At 44.7% G+C, this 17,126-nt stretch overlaps 1 protein-coding gene across 16 annotated transcripts in view; it reads left to right on the plus strand.

The window, feature by feature from the left end:
• PHLDB2 (pleckstrin homology like domain family B member 2) overlaps nt 1-17,126 on the plus strand; it is a 106,720-nt gene that overhangs the window by 43,236 nt on the left and 46,358 nt on the right. For 8 of the 16 annotated variants that reach the window (XR_014945842.1, XR_014945840.1, XM_015878216.3 and 5 more), the window contains exons 1-3: nt 550-602; nt 7,993-8,083; nt 11,349-12,697. Coding sequence is in view for 13 of the 16 variants with exons in the window: in XM_015878216.3 (XP_015733702.2) it covers nt 8,035-8,083; nt 11,349-12,697 (1,398 nt within the window). In the remaining 3 variants the exon portion in view is untranslated. Of the gene's footprint in view, nt 1-549; nt 603-7,992; nt 8,084-11,348; nt 12,698-17,126 lie in introns of those variants that run through there. The other 8 variants (XR_014945841.1, XM_085546669.1, XM_085546686.1 and 5 more) reach the window with 1 other exon arrangement.

Below are 17,126 nucleotides of genomic sequence, written 5' to 3' on the forward strand. Positions count from 1 at the left end.
AGGCTCAGCCCCAGAGCAGCCCCTTTCCTTCCTGGGGCTCAGAGTGCAGCCTTGCCCTTAGGGCTCCCAGGAGGACCCAGGTAAGAGCACCACAGGCGAAGAAAAGCAAGCCCGCTCCTTCCCGGCAGCCGCCCTATTTGCTCAGCTAATCTCACGGGCAGGAAATTGCCTCATGATTAATATTTATGCTTCGAAAACGCCCGCGGCGGCCCCCGGGGGCCCGGCCGCTTTCGAGGGCGGCCCCGGCGCTGCCCCTCACGCCGGGCTGCGGAGGCGCGGCGGGGCAGGACCCAGCCGGCCGCCTCCAACCCTCTCCCCATCGCTCTTTCCGCTCTTTTCTCCCGATCGCCTCCTCCCAGCCCCACCCCCCTATTCCGGCTCCTCTTCGCCCGCCCCGCTCCCGCGACCCCAGCCTGCGGGGAGCGAACCATTCCGCCCGCGGGGGTTACCCCACGGCACAGCCCCGCCGGGGGCGGTGCTGGCTGCTGGGCTGGGCTGGGCTGTGCCGTGCCGTGCCGTGCCGTGCGGGGGGCGGCTCCCGGCGGCGGCGGAGCGGGGCCGGGACGGGGCGGCAGCGGCGGCGGGATGCGCGGCTCCCGGCGGTGAGTGCGGGCCGGGGCCGGCGGGGCTCGGGAGGGCGGCGTGGTTTTGTCTCGGTGCCTCGCGTTTCCCTCCGCTCTCGTACCTGGAGCGGGGACGGCGCTCTTTGTCCGCGCCTCTTTGTTCGGCTGCTGGGCTCCGCCGGGAGCCGGCACAGCCGGGTGCAGCCTCGCACCACCTGAGCGCCCTGCAGGAGCCGGGCGGCACAGCCGGCCCCTCGTGGAGGGCAGCCGACGGGTCACATCCTTCCCGAAGCACGGTGCAAGCCGGCCATCCCCTGCGTTTTTCTTCCCATCTCTGAACTGCCCGAGATGTTTCCTTGCGTGGAGAAATGCGAACGGGCTAGCGGTGCTTATATAAAGGCTGGAGAGATGGGGTTCTACCTCCGTGAGCTTAAGCACATTGCTTTTGTCTCCAGTACCTTTCCGTCAAATGCTCCTCTTGTCACCTTGGCTGCGCACCTCCATGCCACGCGTGCCATCTCCAGGGCGGCTGGTGGGCTCATTGCCCATAGGAACAGGGCAGCGACTGATTAGTGGGGTGTCTACACCTCTATATGGGGGAAAGAGGAAGGTAGGGAATGTTGCACGTTCTTAGATTGGGTGAATTTCTCTTCTATTTTCTTTCCCCCCCCCCAAGCCACCCAAGCCATCACGGTTCTGATAAATAAGGGAGAAGGAAGAGATGCAGGGTGAGGAAAGGTGTGGTAAAGCCATGTGGGATTGCTGGCTCAGAAGTGGGCTTGCTTTGCTCTAAAAGAAGGAAAAGATGTGGGAGAAAAAGAAGTTAGCAGAGCACGGGAGAGTGCTCACCTGTGCTGTCAGAGGGAACTGAGGGAGTGTTAGCTTTTAGAGGCTTCAGATGGCAACACTTTACTGTTGCCGGAGCCACTGATACCTTTCCCATGGTCGCTTTAAGTGGTTCCTTTTCTGCTCCAGAAACATCTTTCCGTTTTGTCAAATGCTAAATCGGCTCTTTTGTATGTCCGTGCTCTCACTGAGGGAATGGAAACCTTTGACAGCAACCAGGACAGGAAGAGCAGTCATTTTATTCCAAATAGGTTCTTATCAGGGCTTGCCGGATACCATCAGCAACTGGTTTCTTGAATGTGTGTGAAGTTGACCATTTCGGGGAAGGAACAAAGTCCAGACTTGGAGTATTTTTTGTTAAGGCAGGGGGGAGGATGGGATGAAGATTGTAGGTCTGCCTTGAGATTGACTGGGACCAGAAGAATTGAGTTACGGATCAGGAGGACCAGGGGATTTTGGATGGGGGGGGTCTGGGCTGCCTTTTCTGCTTCAAGATCCTGAGAACAGCTGTAATAATGGAAGTGGGGGAAAAAGTACTGATTGCTGGTGAAAGAGTTAACGCTGTACTCTAGTGCATTCTCTCCATCTTCATTTGTTAAAGCAAACAGATAATGCTGGTGTGTAGAACAGCCAGCACCGCAAGCAGTGCATCCCAATGCATTAGCCAACCAGCTGTAAGGTGATGCCCTGCTTAGCGTGCTTGGAGCAGATGCTTGTCACTCGGCTTTTGTTTCGGAGCAGTGGGGCACAAATGAGGAAATCTGTTGAGTTCTTCCCTGTAGAAGGTCCTCCACGCACACACACCTCAGCGTAGGAGGGGAATCTATAAATGTGAGGCTTATTTTTCTCCTCCTCAAGTCTCATGCAAGCGGGATCAGATTTTCAGCAAACTATTTAGCTAACTGCCTTCATTATGTTAAGTGCTATAACTACAGGTATAGCACCTGTATGCCTCACTCAAGGGAACAAAATCCTGCTGATAAGTGCTGTGGTGTGTCATGTAGGCAGGCCTGTGGTTTGGTAGCACTGCTGCCCACAGTGGGAACATCCCGACAATTTGAAGCTTCTCAAGCTGCCACTGTCACGATGTGGTTTGCCGAGCTATTGTGATGTGATGCGTTTAGTTTGGGGGCATCTCTGCTGCACTGAGAGTGCTGGAAAAATGAAGAGGCGCTGAAGAGCTGGAGGGGATGTTTGGAAATACAGGGCAGGCATCTCAGGAAGGAGACAAATTGAGGAGAAAGGGACAAATGGAATAAGAGAAACTGTCAGAGTAAGTGGGCAGTGAAGGCTGCTGATTAACAAAGGAACTGACAGGCACAAAGTGGCAGTGAAAGAAATCAGCACAGAGGGAAGCAGATCATGGGCAAAGGTTGGCTGAGAGAGTGGGAAAATGTAATGGGAAGATAGGGGAAAAATGGGAAGGATGGCCAAGAAGCAACCCTGGCATCCACCCCAACCTCAGAGGAAAAAATAAATCTTAGGAGTTGTTCTGGGTAGTTTTTTAGCCTCTTAAGCTTTCTGGGACTCACTCACCTGCTGTGTATGGCAAGTTCTTATTGAATGTATTAGGGACATCCTAAGAGCAAATGTATCTTGTCAGGTTAGGAAGGAAGGCTCTTTAAAGTCTTTCTGCTTCTCTACAGTGTATGCATTTGGATTCATAGTCTTTTTTTCACCCAATCTCCTTCCTCAAATTTTAGATCAAGAAAGTCTGCATTTCCTGGGTTTCAGATGTGGAAAGCGAACATATTTATGTACTTTTCCTGCTACACCAGATGTTGTTTGTTTTTTGTTAGTCTGTGCAATTAGATACAAGCAGCCATAGGCCATTAACCACCAGCAGAGCTCTCTGTTTGCCAAGTCTGTGTGAATTTTTACATCCTGATTTAGCACGCTCAATTTTTTTTTGTAGCAGAAAGAGAATTGATGAAACAGTGCTTGACAAAGGCCTGGGAGCTCCTTGATATTGGTGCATGGTAGTAAGCTGGTGTGAGCTGGCTAGCTGACTCTTAGGCTTTACTACCAGAGAGATACCAAGCTGATCTGAGGCTGCCTTGTCCTTTGCCAGCCCTGTTTTTCGGCACGAAGAAAGGAGTTCATTGTTTTAAACAGGAATTTCTTCTAAAACATTTCTGCCTCTTGGTGGATTTTGTTTGGGCGGAAAACAACGAACTCTCCTTTTAAAATAGCAATCTTAACCTCTGCTTAGCTCTGTGAGCAAATCCAGATGAAACAGTGGTTTGTGTGATCAAGAAGTAAGGGAGGGATAAGGATGTCTGCTTAAATAATGTTGTTTGAATACGTGGTTTAATCCTACCTGTGCATAGGAGTGTGATAAGATTCTTGAGATGTGAACTTGAATGATTTCAATTCCAGGTGAGAGTAGATGTTACAGTGCAACTTATTTAATGAAGCTTCACCGTTTGCACTGAATTTTCCACATGGACATTCTAATAAGGTCTTCTACTTGCAAGCAAACTGTGGTGCTTAAATGGCAAAAAGTGTTTATGGTTTTGATGGGTATTTAAAACTGTCAGCTTTCCTGACCTGATAAAAATGTATGTGTGGTTTCAGTTTACTGGAAAGAGTAAATGATTTACATCAGCCTTAATAAAGGAGAGACTCGTGCTTATGCAGTGGGGCAGAACAATTAAAAACTCTTGTAGTTGTGCAATCTAGTGCAGATTTTGGAATCATTGGTGTAGTTACAGCAGAAAAGTACATGAGGTTTATTATGAGGATGAAACTGTGTAGGATTTTTTTCTGCTGCTGCATTTCCCTTTTTCTGCTCCTTCTCCAATATCCAGCACAATGATTTCTCAGAGGAAGAGATAAGTTGTAAGAGTAACTTCCTCTGCCACTCCTTTTTCCGCATCGGAAACCTGCAGGGTTACAAGGGAGGGACTCCATCAAATCAGACTCGCAGATATTTGCCTTTTAATGTATTTAGTCTAGTGAATGTGCCAGAGAGTGAGCACTGGGAATAAAAGCTCCATAACCAGACCCTGTGGTCAGTCACACTGACATGATGTAGGTTATAATCTATTCTATATTGTGGAAAGTGAGGGACTGGAAGATTTTCAGGGCTATGCTGGCAGGAAATTAGCTGTAGCTTAAGGTCTGGTGTACTAGGTTGTGGGGGAGAAGGAGGAAATTGAGATGTTTAAGTGGACTTTAAGATAGCAGCCTTGATGAGTTCCTTTTGGCTGAGGTGGCCATGGTCCCTCTTAAGGATGAGCTCATTCCCTAGGCCTTGGGTATAACATCAGCTTCAGTTGAGTTATGCAAGTGTCTTGCTGTGAATGTATTGCTGTTGTTTGACAGTAGGCTTTAAGGGACTGGCTGATTTACACTTCATTGTTTTTGGAGGTAAGCTACAGAGCTCCATAAAGTTCATTTTCCTATCCATGTGAGTGAGCCTATCAGGATTTTTCATAAATAAAGAATAAGACAGGGGGGGGAAACTTAGCAGAGAAATTTCTTGTTTCCAGAGTGTGGTGGAGTTTCATCTCTTTTCCATGGGTGACCGTATGCTGCTGCAGTGTGAGCTCCTGAAGAGAAATGTCAGGGACATGAGAGGGGACAGGAGCTGCCGGGAGCTACTTCTGGTGTTGTTTGGGAAACCAGGAATGAAGAAACAATGAAGTGCAGAGAAGCCTGAGAGAGCAGATGGTCAATTTTAAGAACTTTGTTTAAAAATGGCTGTTTATTTTCAGTCAGAGGAACGCAGTAGCTATTCCTGAGGCACTGCAAGGGGCTTGTTGGTAACACAGAAGTGACCAGTGTGCTGCAGCAGCTTGTCCTGAGACTGTCAGCTCAGGCTGGACTGAAGGAAGGGGACGGAGCACACGCAGTGAGGAAAGACCACCCTAAATGTTTGCAATAAACACTGTGCAAAGCTGTACCTGTGTTATGTGGAGCTGTAGATCTCTTCTGCTCAGCTGAGTGGATGGATGTTTGGTATAAAGAAACCCTGTGTTATAATACCTTAGAAGTGGAATCCTTTGTTTGTCTCGCCGCCTGTTTGAGCCATGAATCACTGTGTCTCCTGGTTGTTAGTAAAACAAAACTTAATTTGGCCTGGGCACTGCAGGGATGAAACGTGATTGGTAATGCTGTCGACATTCACTTCAGATGACCATAAATCCCAGATGAAGTCACTTTAGTTCATTCCAGACAAGGCTGAGTGCAGTGTGTGCTCTGTTGTGAGGATCAGCCTTGCTGGTTGCTGGATGAGGCCCTGCTTAATCCTGACCTGAAAGAATGTGATTTCATGTGAGCAGAACTATTGAGTTTGAGCTGTTAGTTTAACTCCCAAGTTCATTTGACATTTGTTGCTTATGTTCACAGTAGAAAAATATTGCTTTTTCTCTCCCCAGATCCAATTGCTGTTAAGTGATCACCTCTCTGATCTCTCATTCTCTGAGGAGGGAGTTATGTATTGAATTCTCAGACTGGAACTGAAGCTGTATAAATATTTAACCGTAAAAAATACATTCTTCCTTTTGACTATTGGCAAAATGAGTTCACCAAATGGAAGGTGGAATTTTCAATTACACAGAAATCCTTTCCTCTCAGCTGTGTATTGATCAAGTGGTAGCTATCATCTTACAGGGTAGAAGGGATGGGCTGTTAAATTATTTTTTAGTGATCCTACCAGTCATTTTAATCATAAAGCAGTAATGCTAGAGGTGCAGAAAGGTATTAGAGCTATTTCTTATCCTTCCTTTCAAAGCAACCCTTTCCTCTGTCTTTCCATTCCGAGTTGTCTGTAGTTTAGATTTCTGATCAATGATACAGTTACGCTCTCTGTTACAGAACAGTGTGAAAGTTGCAAGTCACTAGTTTTCTATATGAAGTTGTACCTGTGCTGTGAAGGTTAAGGTCCACCTCCTTTCTGAGGAGCAATGGTCTGAAAATGGCTTTTTACAGCACCTTGCTTGCACATACTGTGCAAAGATGGGAAGGTCACAGCTGCTTTAATGGCATTTCCGTCCTGTTGCTTAACATTTTGCCAGCAGGCAAAAGACAGAGTGCCAGCTGGTCCTTCCTGGTGGGGAAGCCTCTAAGGCTTCAGAGCTTTGGGCTGGGAGAGTTCATGATTGCCAGCCACTCATAAGAGGAGGCAAGGAGTGCAGGAAGGGATCCATGGGGTGGGAGACCTTACTGGGTCTAGGGGATGATAGATGTTCAAAGTCTGGGTCTCGGGGATGGCAGACATTCAGTGTCAACAAAATTGCCCACAGAACGTGACGCTTGTTGCTGGAAAACTGTCTGCTTTCCAGGCTATTTCCCACTGTCTGCCCTGAAGCACACAAAGCCTGTGGTGCCAAAGGCCCAAGTGGAGGCTTTCTGAGAGCAGAACTGCATTTACAGTGCCCACATCTCCTGTTCCTGGAGAGGGCTGTCAGGGCGAAGGCAGCCTCTCGCTGTGAGGAGAGATGCCTGACGGAGTGGAAACTCTTTCCTTAGAAGGAGTGGGGAATGACCTCTGTAGAGAAAGTGCTGTGAAATGAGATCAGCCCAGATGTGATTCATGAAGTAAGAGGGGAGGGGCAGGGCCTGCCTGGCACAGCAAGGGAGGGGAGCAGCAGGGTGGGGGGAAAGCCAGAGGTTACTGCAAGGAAGCTTCTCTCTAGAGGGATTTAGCAGGCAGCTTTAAGGCTGTTCTCCAGTTAAAAAGCATGTCAAGAATATTCTGTGCAGTGGAGACCTGTAATGCTGAGGCTGTGACCACCGAGGACAAATAGGTGGCTCATCTGTAGGCAGCATTGGTCATCTGTCTCTGTCCCTCACTTGTTCTTCTGCCATGTTTCTGTTTGCTCACCCAGAATTAAAACACAGAGGACCTACAGGCGGTCACCATTAATTTTGTCACTGGCCGCAATTCCTTTAAAGCCTATTTTTCAACCTTTCATAAACAGAGTAACTCTCTTGAGACGTTCTATTTGGATTTAAATTTAATTTTAGTCTTTAGTGGCTGGGATACAGTTTTGGTATTCCTGCTAAGCCGAGTTTCTCTTGCAGTCTCATCTATTTATTTATTTATTTCTAATAAACTTTAAAGAACCTCTTTGCTTTCTTTGGTGCCTCAGAAATCATGTCTTGCCAAAATATTTTCTGTGTTTTTTGGGTTGCATACCTGTTTCAATGTAGGTTTCATCATGATTGTGGGATACTGGCACTGTGTGGGCTGAATTTGGGCTCTCAAAAACAAAATCTTCTGCAGAAGAGTCCAACCTTCCTAACAGTTTCTTAAGGAAACCACAGGAATGCAAACAGAGCTCGGGAGCTGTGACTAGTAACTGCCTGCACGGAGTCAGAGATTGCAGATAGCAGCAGATTATCAAATGAAATTTTATGGACTTAAACTGATAAAACAACCCCAGTCGTTTTTTTTCCACAGCCTCCACATTAAACACGTTGTACACTTCCTAAACATCTTTTGACTTGTTTCTTTTTGAGTTGCATGTGGAAATGTTACGTGAAGAAAAGTTTTGGACTGTACTGTGCACTTGAAAGATGTTCTGAGAATACCTTTCTTAAAGCAATGCTTTTTTCTTCTTTATTTTATTTGCAGGTCAAAATTAAGTTTCTTTTAACTGTCACATAGAAGACGAATATGATGCCAAACAGAAGTAACGCCTCATCCTTTCAGAATGTTGGGTCAGGTAATCAATTAATAGAAATGAAGGCCTTTTTTTTGCTTTTTTTTTTTTTTTTTTTGTAAGTTTACTGAGGTGTTTCAGGATTTATTATTGCTTTTGGTCCTCTCCTTCCACTTACACATAGATAAGATCAGTGCCCTATTCTTCTGTCTCTGACTCATTTCACCAGCCAAAACAGGGCCACAGCTGGATACACTACAGCCAGCCAGCCCTCCCCCATCCGTTTAATGTCTGGCTGGAATATAAATCAGTGACCCCCAGCTAAAGAACTTTGGAATGACAGAAAGGGAAAGGAATGAGGGGAAAAAGAAGAGAGGGGAAAAAAAAGAAAAAAAAGAAAAAAAAAAAAGAATTTCCTTCTGTATCGCCCCTGGCTGCATGTGCTTTGCTGAGCAGAGAAACCTTGAACTGTGCATTGAAGGGTTACCAAGTGTGAGCTTGGGCTGACCTTGGGGCAGGACAAATCCTGCACAGTTCATGGGCTGGAGCTCCCTGCCCTGGTTGCTATGAAGGCAGCATCAGATAGGACATGTAACAAATCATGGCTTATTCATGAAGCCTCATCCCAGGCATTACCTTACAGATGAACAAAACAAAACATGATCCGGCTTGTGGGAAGAAGTTAAGATTCAGTTAAACATGTGCTGCAGTCCAGTTGGGATTTAACCTTAAGACTGAGGGCGCTTATATTGGAACTGAAAACAGAATTTGCATTAGGTACTGTAGAGAAAAGTTGAATCCACGTGTCTACATGAAGGTATTGGGACCTTTTTTTATTATACGTGTTTGTATTTAAAGTACAATGAACCCTTCATTGCTGTAGTGAACGAGCCTGAAAGTTTCCATGAGCTAACTTGTTTTTTGGCAAAAGCAGTCAGTCTTCGCAGAATGAGATGTGCCCCGCTGGTGTTGCAAGGGAGTAATAAACAATTATAATGTCCCATTAATGTGTCTGCTAAGCTATTTATATAGGAGTCAGTGGAATTTATGCAAAGCCAGTTGAAATTCAGCTGTGTTCAAGTTACAATTTGGACAGTATGTTCTTGATGTGAGATTAACTCTCAGTTAATTTTAAGAGAGATCTGAAAAAGAGAAGAGGAAAGAGGGAAGATGGAAGTTAGGATATATTGTACAATGGAAGGTTAAGCGTACAAGTAATATACATTGTGCCTTGTTCTCTCCAACAGCTCTTATATCTTCTTCCATATAACACCACTAATACGATGAGTGCTTGATCTTTTTCAGCTGCTTTGCTTTGTCTTGCACACGGTCACATCCCTCCTTTTGTTCATTGGCACTTCATCGCTGCTGTTCATCAGAACTTAAGAAAGTAGTTAAAAATGCCAAGTAAAATGTCACATTATAAAAAGCTGACTCACAGCAGTGATGATCTGACAGAGTTCTTTGAACTTACTGGTTCAAAGGCAACTTAATTGTATCATCAAAATGAATGTGTTAAAACTACAGCAAATAAAATCAGTCAGTGTAAGAAAAATACTAAACTCTGTGCAGTGATAAATCTGAGGTTTGGACCTGAAGCTGCAAGATAACATTTTCTGACACTAGAAGGACTTGTGGTTAACACATGGTTAGCCAGACATGCCATGCACAGAAGACTTTGTGTCCATAATGTTGACTATTTTTCTGCCTATTGAATTATGTTATTGGTAATGGTTACCTTTGTTCTTAAATGTACAGATTTGTTCCTTAGGAAGTGAGGAGAATGTTTTGTTATGCATTTAGACCCACCATAGGTGGTGTACAGTGAGAAGACATTTCCAAAAGCCTGTTGAACAGGTAGATATTGAATGATGTCCAGGACAGTAATCCAGGAGATTGTTAGCAACAAGGTCCCAGAAACACAGACTCACTCAAAGAATGCATTGCCACCTTCCACCTGAAGGTTGAACCGCAGTGAAACTGGATCATCTCAGTTCTGCTCTGCAGCTTCAGTGGGGGGCAGAAATCCAAATTCTGTGTCTGGGTTTGTATAATTGTTTGAAGTGATACTTGAAAGAGGATTAAAGGATCACCTCAGAGGGTTTTAAAAGCACTTTACAGGTTAGGATGTAGGGTCTCAGACATTCTGAGATTAGGTTTCTCCTGAGATGGTTTGATATCACTGGTGACATGTGACAGCCAAGAGAAAATCCCAGAGCTGACCCAAGTTTCAGAAGCTGTGCTCAGGGATACTGAAGGAACTGACACTGAAGAGTGGTTGCCTTATTAGCTCAAAGCACAACCTGGCACATCCAGGGAGCTGCTGGAAATGTTTATGGTGCCATTTTTACATCAAGGGCCCATTTATCTCCTGCAGTGACTGATGCTGTCAGGAGCTGAATTCTTTTATCTGCTGTCTGCAGAGTGGGACTTGTAGCTGTAGGCTGGAGCTTGATGTGTCACTGAACAATAACATCCAGTGCAACAAAATCCTTTTCTTGTCTGTGTCCAACACCAGCATGTAAGTTACAGTTCTGAGCTTAGGTAGTGGGCTTACATGTTGAAAACCCTGTCCATGTTTGTTTGCTTGTTTGTTTGTTTTTAAACGTTCATATGATTGTTATTGTTCATGGATCCTAATGTTATACTTGCTTGGGACAGTCCTTTCAAATGTTCTCTGCAGTTGTAGTTACACGGCTTTTTATTTTAAGAACATCAGAATGCTGAGCTGAAACACCTTTAAAAACAGGTGTTGATTTTCCATGAGGCTTTGCATGGCAGACCTCAGAGTAAGCGGAAACGTTACCAATGCTTTGTGAGCTTTGAACTGAGCTTTTCTGGGGGCTCTCAAATGCATTAGCTGCACGAGTTAAAAGAAAAAGTCACCCAGAACAGTACCTGTATTCTGAAAGAATTGCAGTCACTTCATTTCTTTGCTGCCAGCTTTGTATCTTCTCTGTGCACCTCAGTTCCTGAGCTGTAAAAATTCAGAAAAGTAACATCTTAGGAGGCTCAGGCTTACAAAGACTGGAAGTCCTGTAATGGATAAGACAACAAAGAATCTGTTCTCTTCCCAGCTCTACTGCTGGTCTGTGATGTGATTTCGGTAATGACTCTATCTCTTTTTTTTCTGTTAAGCTTCAATTTTTGCTAAAGTAGTGATTAGAAGATTGCTTATACCTTGCTTTCTCTAATGATCTGAGACATTCCTTACAAGCATGATAATGTTTAGGAAAAGCATTCTTTTCAAGTTAATATGCAGACGTACATGTACAAGAGGTTACTTATTTGCCAAGAACGTTTTCTTCCTGTTTTCTCTTCCTTACAGATTCCAGTAAGATTATGGCAGAGTATAACCATACACAAAACCAGATGGAATTACAAAATGCTAGTTTGGGAAAGGGTTCTGTGGTGAATTCCCTTGAAAACGGTCTCCAGGATATTATGGAAAACCTCAACACGAAGAAATATTCATCAAGTCTCAAATTTAAAGCAAATGGGGACTGTGCTGGTTCTTACTTAACCCTTTCACAACCTATGATGGCTAAACCCAGTCCTTCCTCTAGTGTTAAAAATATACACTCTGTTACCAAAATTCAAGGAGGCAAGCTCTTCCCTTGTGAAAGTCCCTATCTTCCAGACAAAAGCTTCTCTGTAAAGCATCTGAGTTCCCTGTCGGGCACATCTCCATCCCTCAGTGGGTACAATTTAGGAAGGACAGACTTTGACATTCATGCCAACAGAGAAAATGAAAAAGCTCTTGGACATGCAGATAAGTTTTACTACTCTAAGTATAGCCAGAAAAACAAATCGTATGACAATGTCTACTTGCCAGGAATGCTGGAAGCAAAGAAGATCTCAGGCTCTCTTCTTACGATGTGGAATGGCAGCTCAGGGAGCGAACTGATGCTTTCCCCTGTTAGCAATTCAGGGGCAGCCAGCATGCCTTCTAGTCCAAAGCAAGGTCGGAGGATGAATATTGAAGATGGTCTGGTCCTTCATGCAAAGCCAATTAAACACAAAGATGTGATGATGGAGACTCTGGCCTCACGCCCTAGGAAATACTCCGGTGGATCTCTAAGTCATATGGGAATGTACAGTCGTTCCCTACCCAGGCTTCATAAATCAACAGAAAGCCAGTTGATGCCATTAAGTTTGCCCCCAAGAAACTCTTTGGGTAACACTAAAAGGAAAAAACTTGGAGAAAAGGATCTACCTCAGAATGTTTTAGACGCTGATAATTACCTGAATTTTTCTTCATGCAGCTCAGGGGTTTTACCACATGCAAATTCGTTCTCTGGGAATAATCCCTATGTTAGTTCAACTCTTAGCGTTCCTGCAAGCCCTCGAATTGCTAAAAAAATGCTTTTAGCATCTTCTTCCTCGTATATTCCTGATGATTTTGATAGACTTGGACTCTCAGGAACGAGTCCCAGTAGTTCGTTTTCCCCTGTGGACTTTGACAGATCGTTCTCTGTCAGGAGAAACCTCTCCACCAGTTCCATGGAATTTGATGATACAGACTTGGAAAGTTACAGACAGACACCAAACTCACTGCAGACTTCTATGAGAGAGCGTAAGAACAGCATCAGCTCCATTTCAGGGAGAGAAGACCTCATGGACTATCACAGAAGGCAGAGGGAAGAGCGGCTTCGGGAGCAGGAGATGGAACGCTTGGTAATTTCTTCTTTTCCTTTCATTTTTGTCATGGCAGTTGGTATTTCCAGCTCTATCCATTGTGAGAGTATAGCAAAGCATAAGCAGTTGTCTTTTGAAATGTAAATTTTGTTGATGTCAGATGCATTTTTTTTTTAATGATTGTGGTCCATGAAGCTAATGATTAAATGGCATACTGCTATGTTAGCTCAGATAGATGATACTGTTCAACCATCTTAAAGAAAAAAAAAAAAAAAAAAGTTGGAATATGCATAAATTGTGCTCACTTATCCTGTGGGCTTTGGTAAAACCCACAAGTTACTGTGTAGGGATCCAGCACTTTGGTTTTAGTTGATGGCACAGCTTTGTGGCGAGTGGGTAGGATGAAGCAGCTCAGAGTCCTGTGTGCTGTGCTATGAAGTCACGTATACGTTGGTGTTGGCTCAACGTCTGTCATCAGCTTACCGTGCCTGTGGTTTTACCATCTGAGTATCTGTATTAAAATGCAGCTGTTCTTGCTTTCCTCTTGCTCTGAGCAGATAGGAGCAAAATGGGACAGAGCTTCTCTCTCTGCAGAGATCCGTGGTCAACTGAAACCACGTATGGCCTCAGCCCTGAAGTACAATGGTAGTGAGGTGTGACTTCTGTGTGTTATTTGAAACTACTTTTAGTTTAAAAATAAATGAGTAACAGTCTTCAGAATAGTCAAGGAAGATGTCATGTTGAACTTCCTTAAGAGAACGCTTAGTAATTCTTGAAAGTTCTTGCTGTGACTACAGAGACCGTCTGGCCCTATTTGCACACACTCATAGTGTGCTGATTTTACCATCCACAGGGAAACTGAGATCATTACGTGAGCCAGTTTGTGTTATTGAGTTTTAAATTTGAGACATTAACTTCATACGTGTGCTTTAATTCCAGTGTTGGTAGGTTTGAGCAAAGTGGCTGTGAGATGTCTGTCTAGTTGGCCTACAGAGCTGTTGTCTATGCGCTCCTTTGTAAGGCATTGTGAAGATGCTCGGCTTCATGTGCTTAGACACAGCCAAGTGGTCAGCATGGTTCTCTCCTTCCTGGGACAAGTGCTGCTCACTGCTAGCTTCATTCTGGTGTCTTGAGACATGCTGTGAAAGGTGCGGAGGCCCAGCTGCCAGATGAGGCCCTGAGACAAAGGTTTCTGCACACAGGAGAACTGCCTGGGGACTGTCTTTCTCCCTCTCCCTGCTGTCATTCCACTCCTTTTAGAAATCTTCCCTCTGTTCCCAGTCGTGGTGCTTGACGTGTGCAAAGTAGTGTTGACTTGTTATCAGAGAGTGTTCCAGACGGTGCTGATATAAAACTCTAGTGGTAATCAGTCCTGAAAGGCACTACAGTGCGGTGTATTTGTATTTCAAAGAGAAGAGTTTGGGGTCTTTTTTTGTGGTGAGGAACTGAAGATACAGGGTTGTTTCTGCTAAAAATTATTATGGTTTTATGTCTGGATGTGGTGGCTGCTTAATATTCCTTCCACTGTTTCTTTACTCACAGGAAAACAGCCCCTTCAAGTTCTGACTCTTTTTAAAGAGAATTTGCCTCACGCTTTTCCAAGCATGTCAAAGATCATGAAAAAGCAGTTGTATTTTGTGCATATTGTATAATTTGAACATAAAAGAAATTCCCTCTGCTTGAGTTTATCTTCTGCTCAGATTTCTGCTCGATATTTTTCCCCCCCTTTTTTTCTGAGTTAGCCGGTTGAAGAGCTGCATGTCAGGAAAGCACCTCCTTCCTGGCTTGAGTAGCCTCCGGATAATTTTTCAGAGCTCTGAAAGGAAGGAATGTATTTTATTATTCTATTTATTTATTTTTTTAAATCCAGTCACATAGTGCTTATCCACAAACTCCACTGTTTTATTTTTGTCCTTCTGGGAGGATGGAAACACGAGTCTGTCCAAACAGAGTCCTCAAGTATCTAGTCTGGACTTCAAGAGCGCAGCTTAATCTAATTTTGTGGAAGGTGGCATGGATGAAGATTGGAAATCCAGGTCTGCTCAAGCCTATTTTGGGGAGGAAGCAAGGGAATAATAGTAGGACACAACACAACCACCAGATAAGTGCCTTTGGGTAGAAGATCTGTATGTTTTGAATTCTCAGAGGTGGGTGAATGTCCTGACTGAGTATCTGGTAGGAAAACAGCATGGGAAGCCCAGTCTTTTTAAGCATTACTATTCAACTCTTATGTACTGTGCCTTCGAAACAAAGTTTGAAGGACTGGTTGGAGACTTCTTCAGAAACACCAGCCTCCTTGCAGAGGATCAGACCATGCTACAATGCAGATAGGAAGTGGCAAGCATCCTGGCTGGCACTCTGTAGCTGTCCTGCTGGCATGGAGCTGATGTGAGTGTTGCTCTTGCCAGCTCGTGTTCTTTGAGGTGTGTTCAAAACAGCATGGCCAGCAGGTTCAGGGAGGTGGTCCTTCCCTTCTTCTCTGCCTGGTGAGGCTGCTTCTGGAGTACTCTTTTGTAAGGGAAACTTGATCACAGCCTGAACCTCTGATTAACCATCTGAGGCAAGCGACAAGTCAGCTGCAGGAGCACAGGTGAAGGTAATTCAGCTGTGCTCTCAGAAGGGGTGGAGCTCGACTCCACCTCTCCTAGATCCCATTTAAGGGCTGACCACCACTATGGTAGCATCTCTTTCCGGAGGTTGCTTCTGTGTTTAGTTTTTGTGGTGAGCCTCAACATGGTTGAGCATCCATCTCAACTGGAAGCCTAAGCACTGGTGAGTTTTTTAGATACCCTCTGGCTCTTTATCCTGTTTTTCCAGTTTTTGGCTCCTGGTTCAAGAAGGACAGGGGAACTGCTGGAAAGAGTCTGATGGGGGGCCACAAAGATGATGACAAAGCCTGGAGTACCTCCAGTACAAGGAAAGGCTGAGAGGCCTTCCCCTGAGCCTCCTCTTATCCAGATACAGCCAGGCCCATCTTGTCACCTGAGTTTTGCATACAAGCTTTGCATGAGTACATGGCAGAGTAAGCTGTTGCTGGAGATGGTTGATCCACTTTATAAACAAGGGAAAAACTTAGCAATGGGATCTAAGAATAGTCAGTGAGATGCAGCTATTGATTTTTAAGAGGAAATCTCTTTCTTTTTTTTTTTTTTCCCCTGTCTGAGATAAAAGGCAAATTGTAGCGGCTGCTGGAACTGAAAGGCTGTCATTATCCTCGGTCTGTGAGGAGCTGGCGGTGCACTGGCACGGGCAACAGGGTTAGAGATAGTAAGGCCATCTGTTGTGTTTGACACTCTTCATTTGAATAGCGGCAGCCTCGGCTTTGTGCTGCTGTTTTGGGGTAGTGCAGTGCTCTTCCTCTAGGTGGTGGTAGATACCCAAAAATGAGTGGTGAAGTGTCGGCCCTATCCGGCCATAGGCCAGCTGTCGGTCTGGATCTAAAGCATATGGCTGTAAATTAAGTTTTACTGAATTTGAGAGTCATGCTGGGAGAGATTTCAGCTTATGTGGTCAGTGACCTAACAAGCAGCAATAGAATTAGGAGAGCTTATTCCACAGCCCACGTAGACAGAGGTGTGCTGTATTTCATTACATGTATTTGGCAAGTAGGAATTAATATGGAATTACTCGGAGTCTGTCAAGCACTTTGCATTGATTCATTACAGTTTAGCAAGATGAGTTAATGCGAGGGGATACTAAATGGAAATATTCTGGAACCACCAAGGTGGTACCGCTTCAAAATTGCAGTTATGGAGCTTATATAAACATCCATGTAGATTGGAAAAATCTCCTGGATGTGTTTTATTAATTTATTTTGGCACTGTGTCTTTTTTCACATCCTTTAAAAATGAAGTGGCCAAGCTCTATTTAAAAATGCTAGCAACTTACCTCTTACAGGATCCCCAGGCAAGCAGATAAAGGCTGGATGAGGATGACTTTTTCTACCCCTAGCATTGGGCAGTCCTGGTGGTGTTACAGAGTAGCTGTTTAACAACAGTTTGGTTTAGGAAATTAAAAAGTACTGTATAATAAAAACAAACAAAAAATCTTCAGAGTACTTCTTCTTGACTGTTCTCTTCCATGTTCCCTTTGCCTCTTTTTCCTCTTCCTTTTTGACTTGCTGCTGCTCAGCCCTTTTGCTGCAGAGCTGTGGTTTTCCCTGCCCATGGGGGTTTTAAAGAGCAATGGAAGCAGGAAAAAGCAGCAGCTTCCTCTGCAGACAAAGGGAGCTGTGGCTGAACTGATTAGCTGCAAATCTCGTTATTTTCAGTCACAGAGGACAGACTGCACATGTATTTTTAATGAAATCTTGGGTTGTACAGTTGCTAATGGCACTTATCTTAAAAGCTTCCTGCTTGTCACAGCTGATTAACCAAGTCCTGCCATGATACCTAGATACCACCCAGCCTCTATGCATTTGTCAAATCCGTATAGGTGTTGTGCAGAAGATGACCAAATCCAGGGGTTG

This window comes from Coturnix japonica, chromosome 1 (genome assembly GCF_054131305.1).
Source record: "Coturnix japonica strain WE chromosome 1, WE-NBRP24, whole genome shotgun sequence".
Lineage (NCBI taxonomy): Eukaryota > Metazoa > Chordata > Aves > Galliformes > Phasianidae > Coturnix > Coturnix japonica.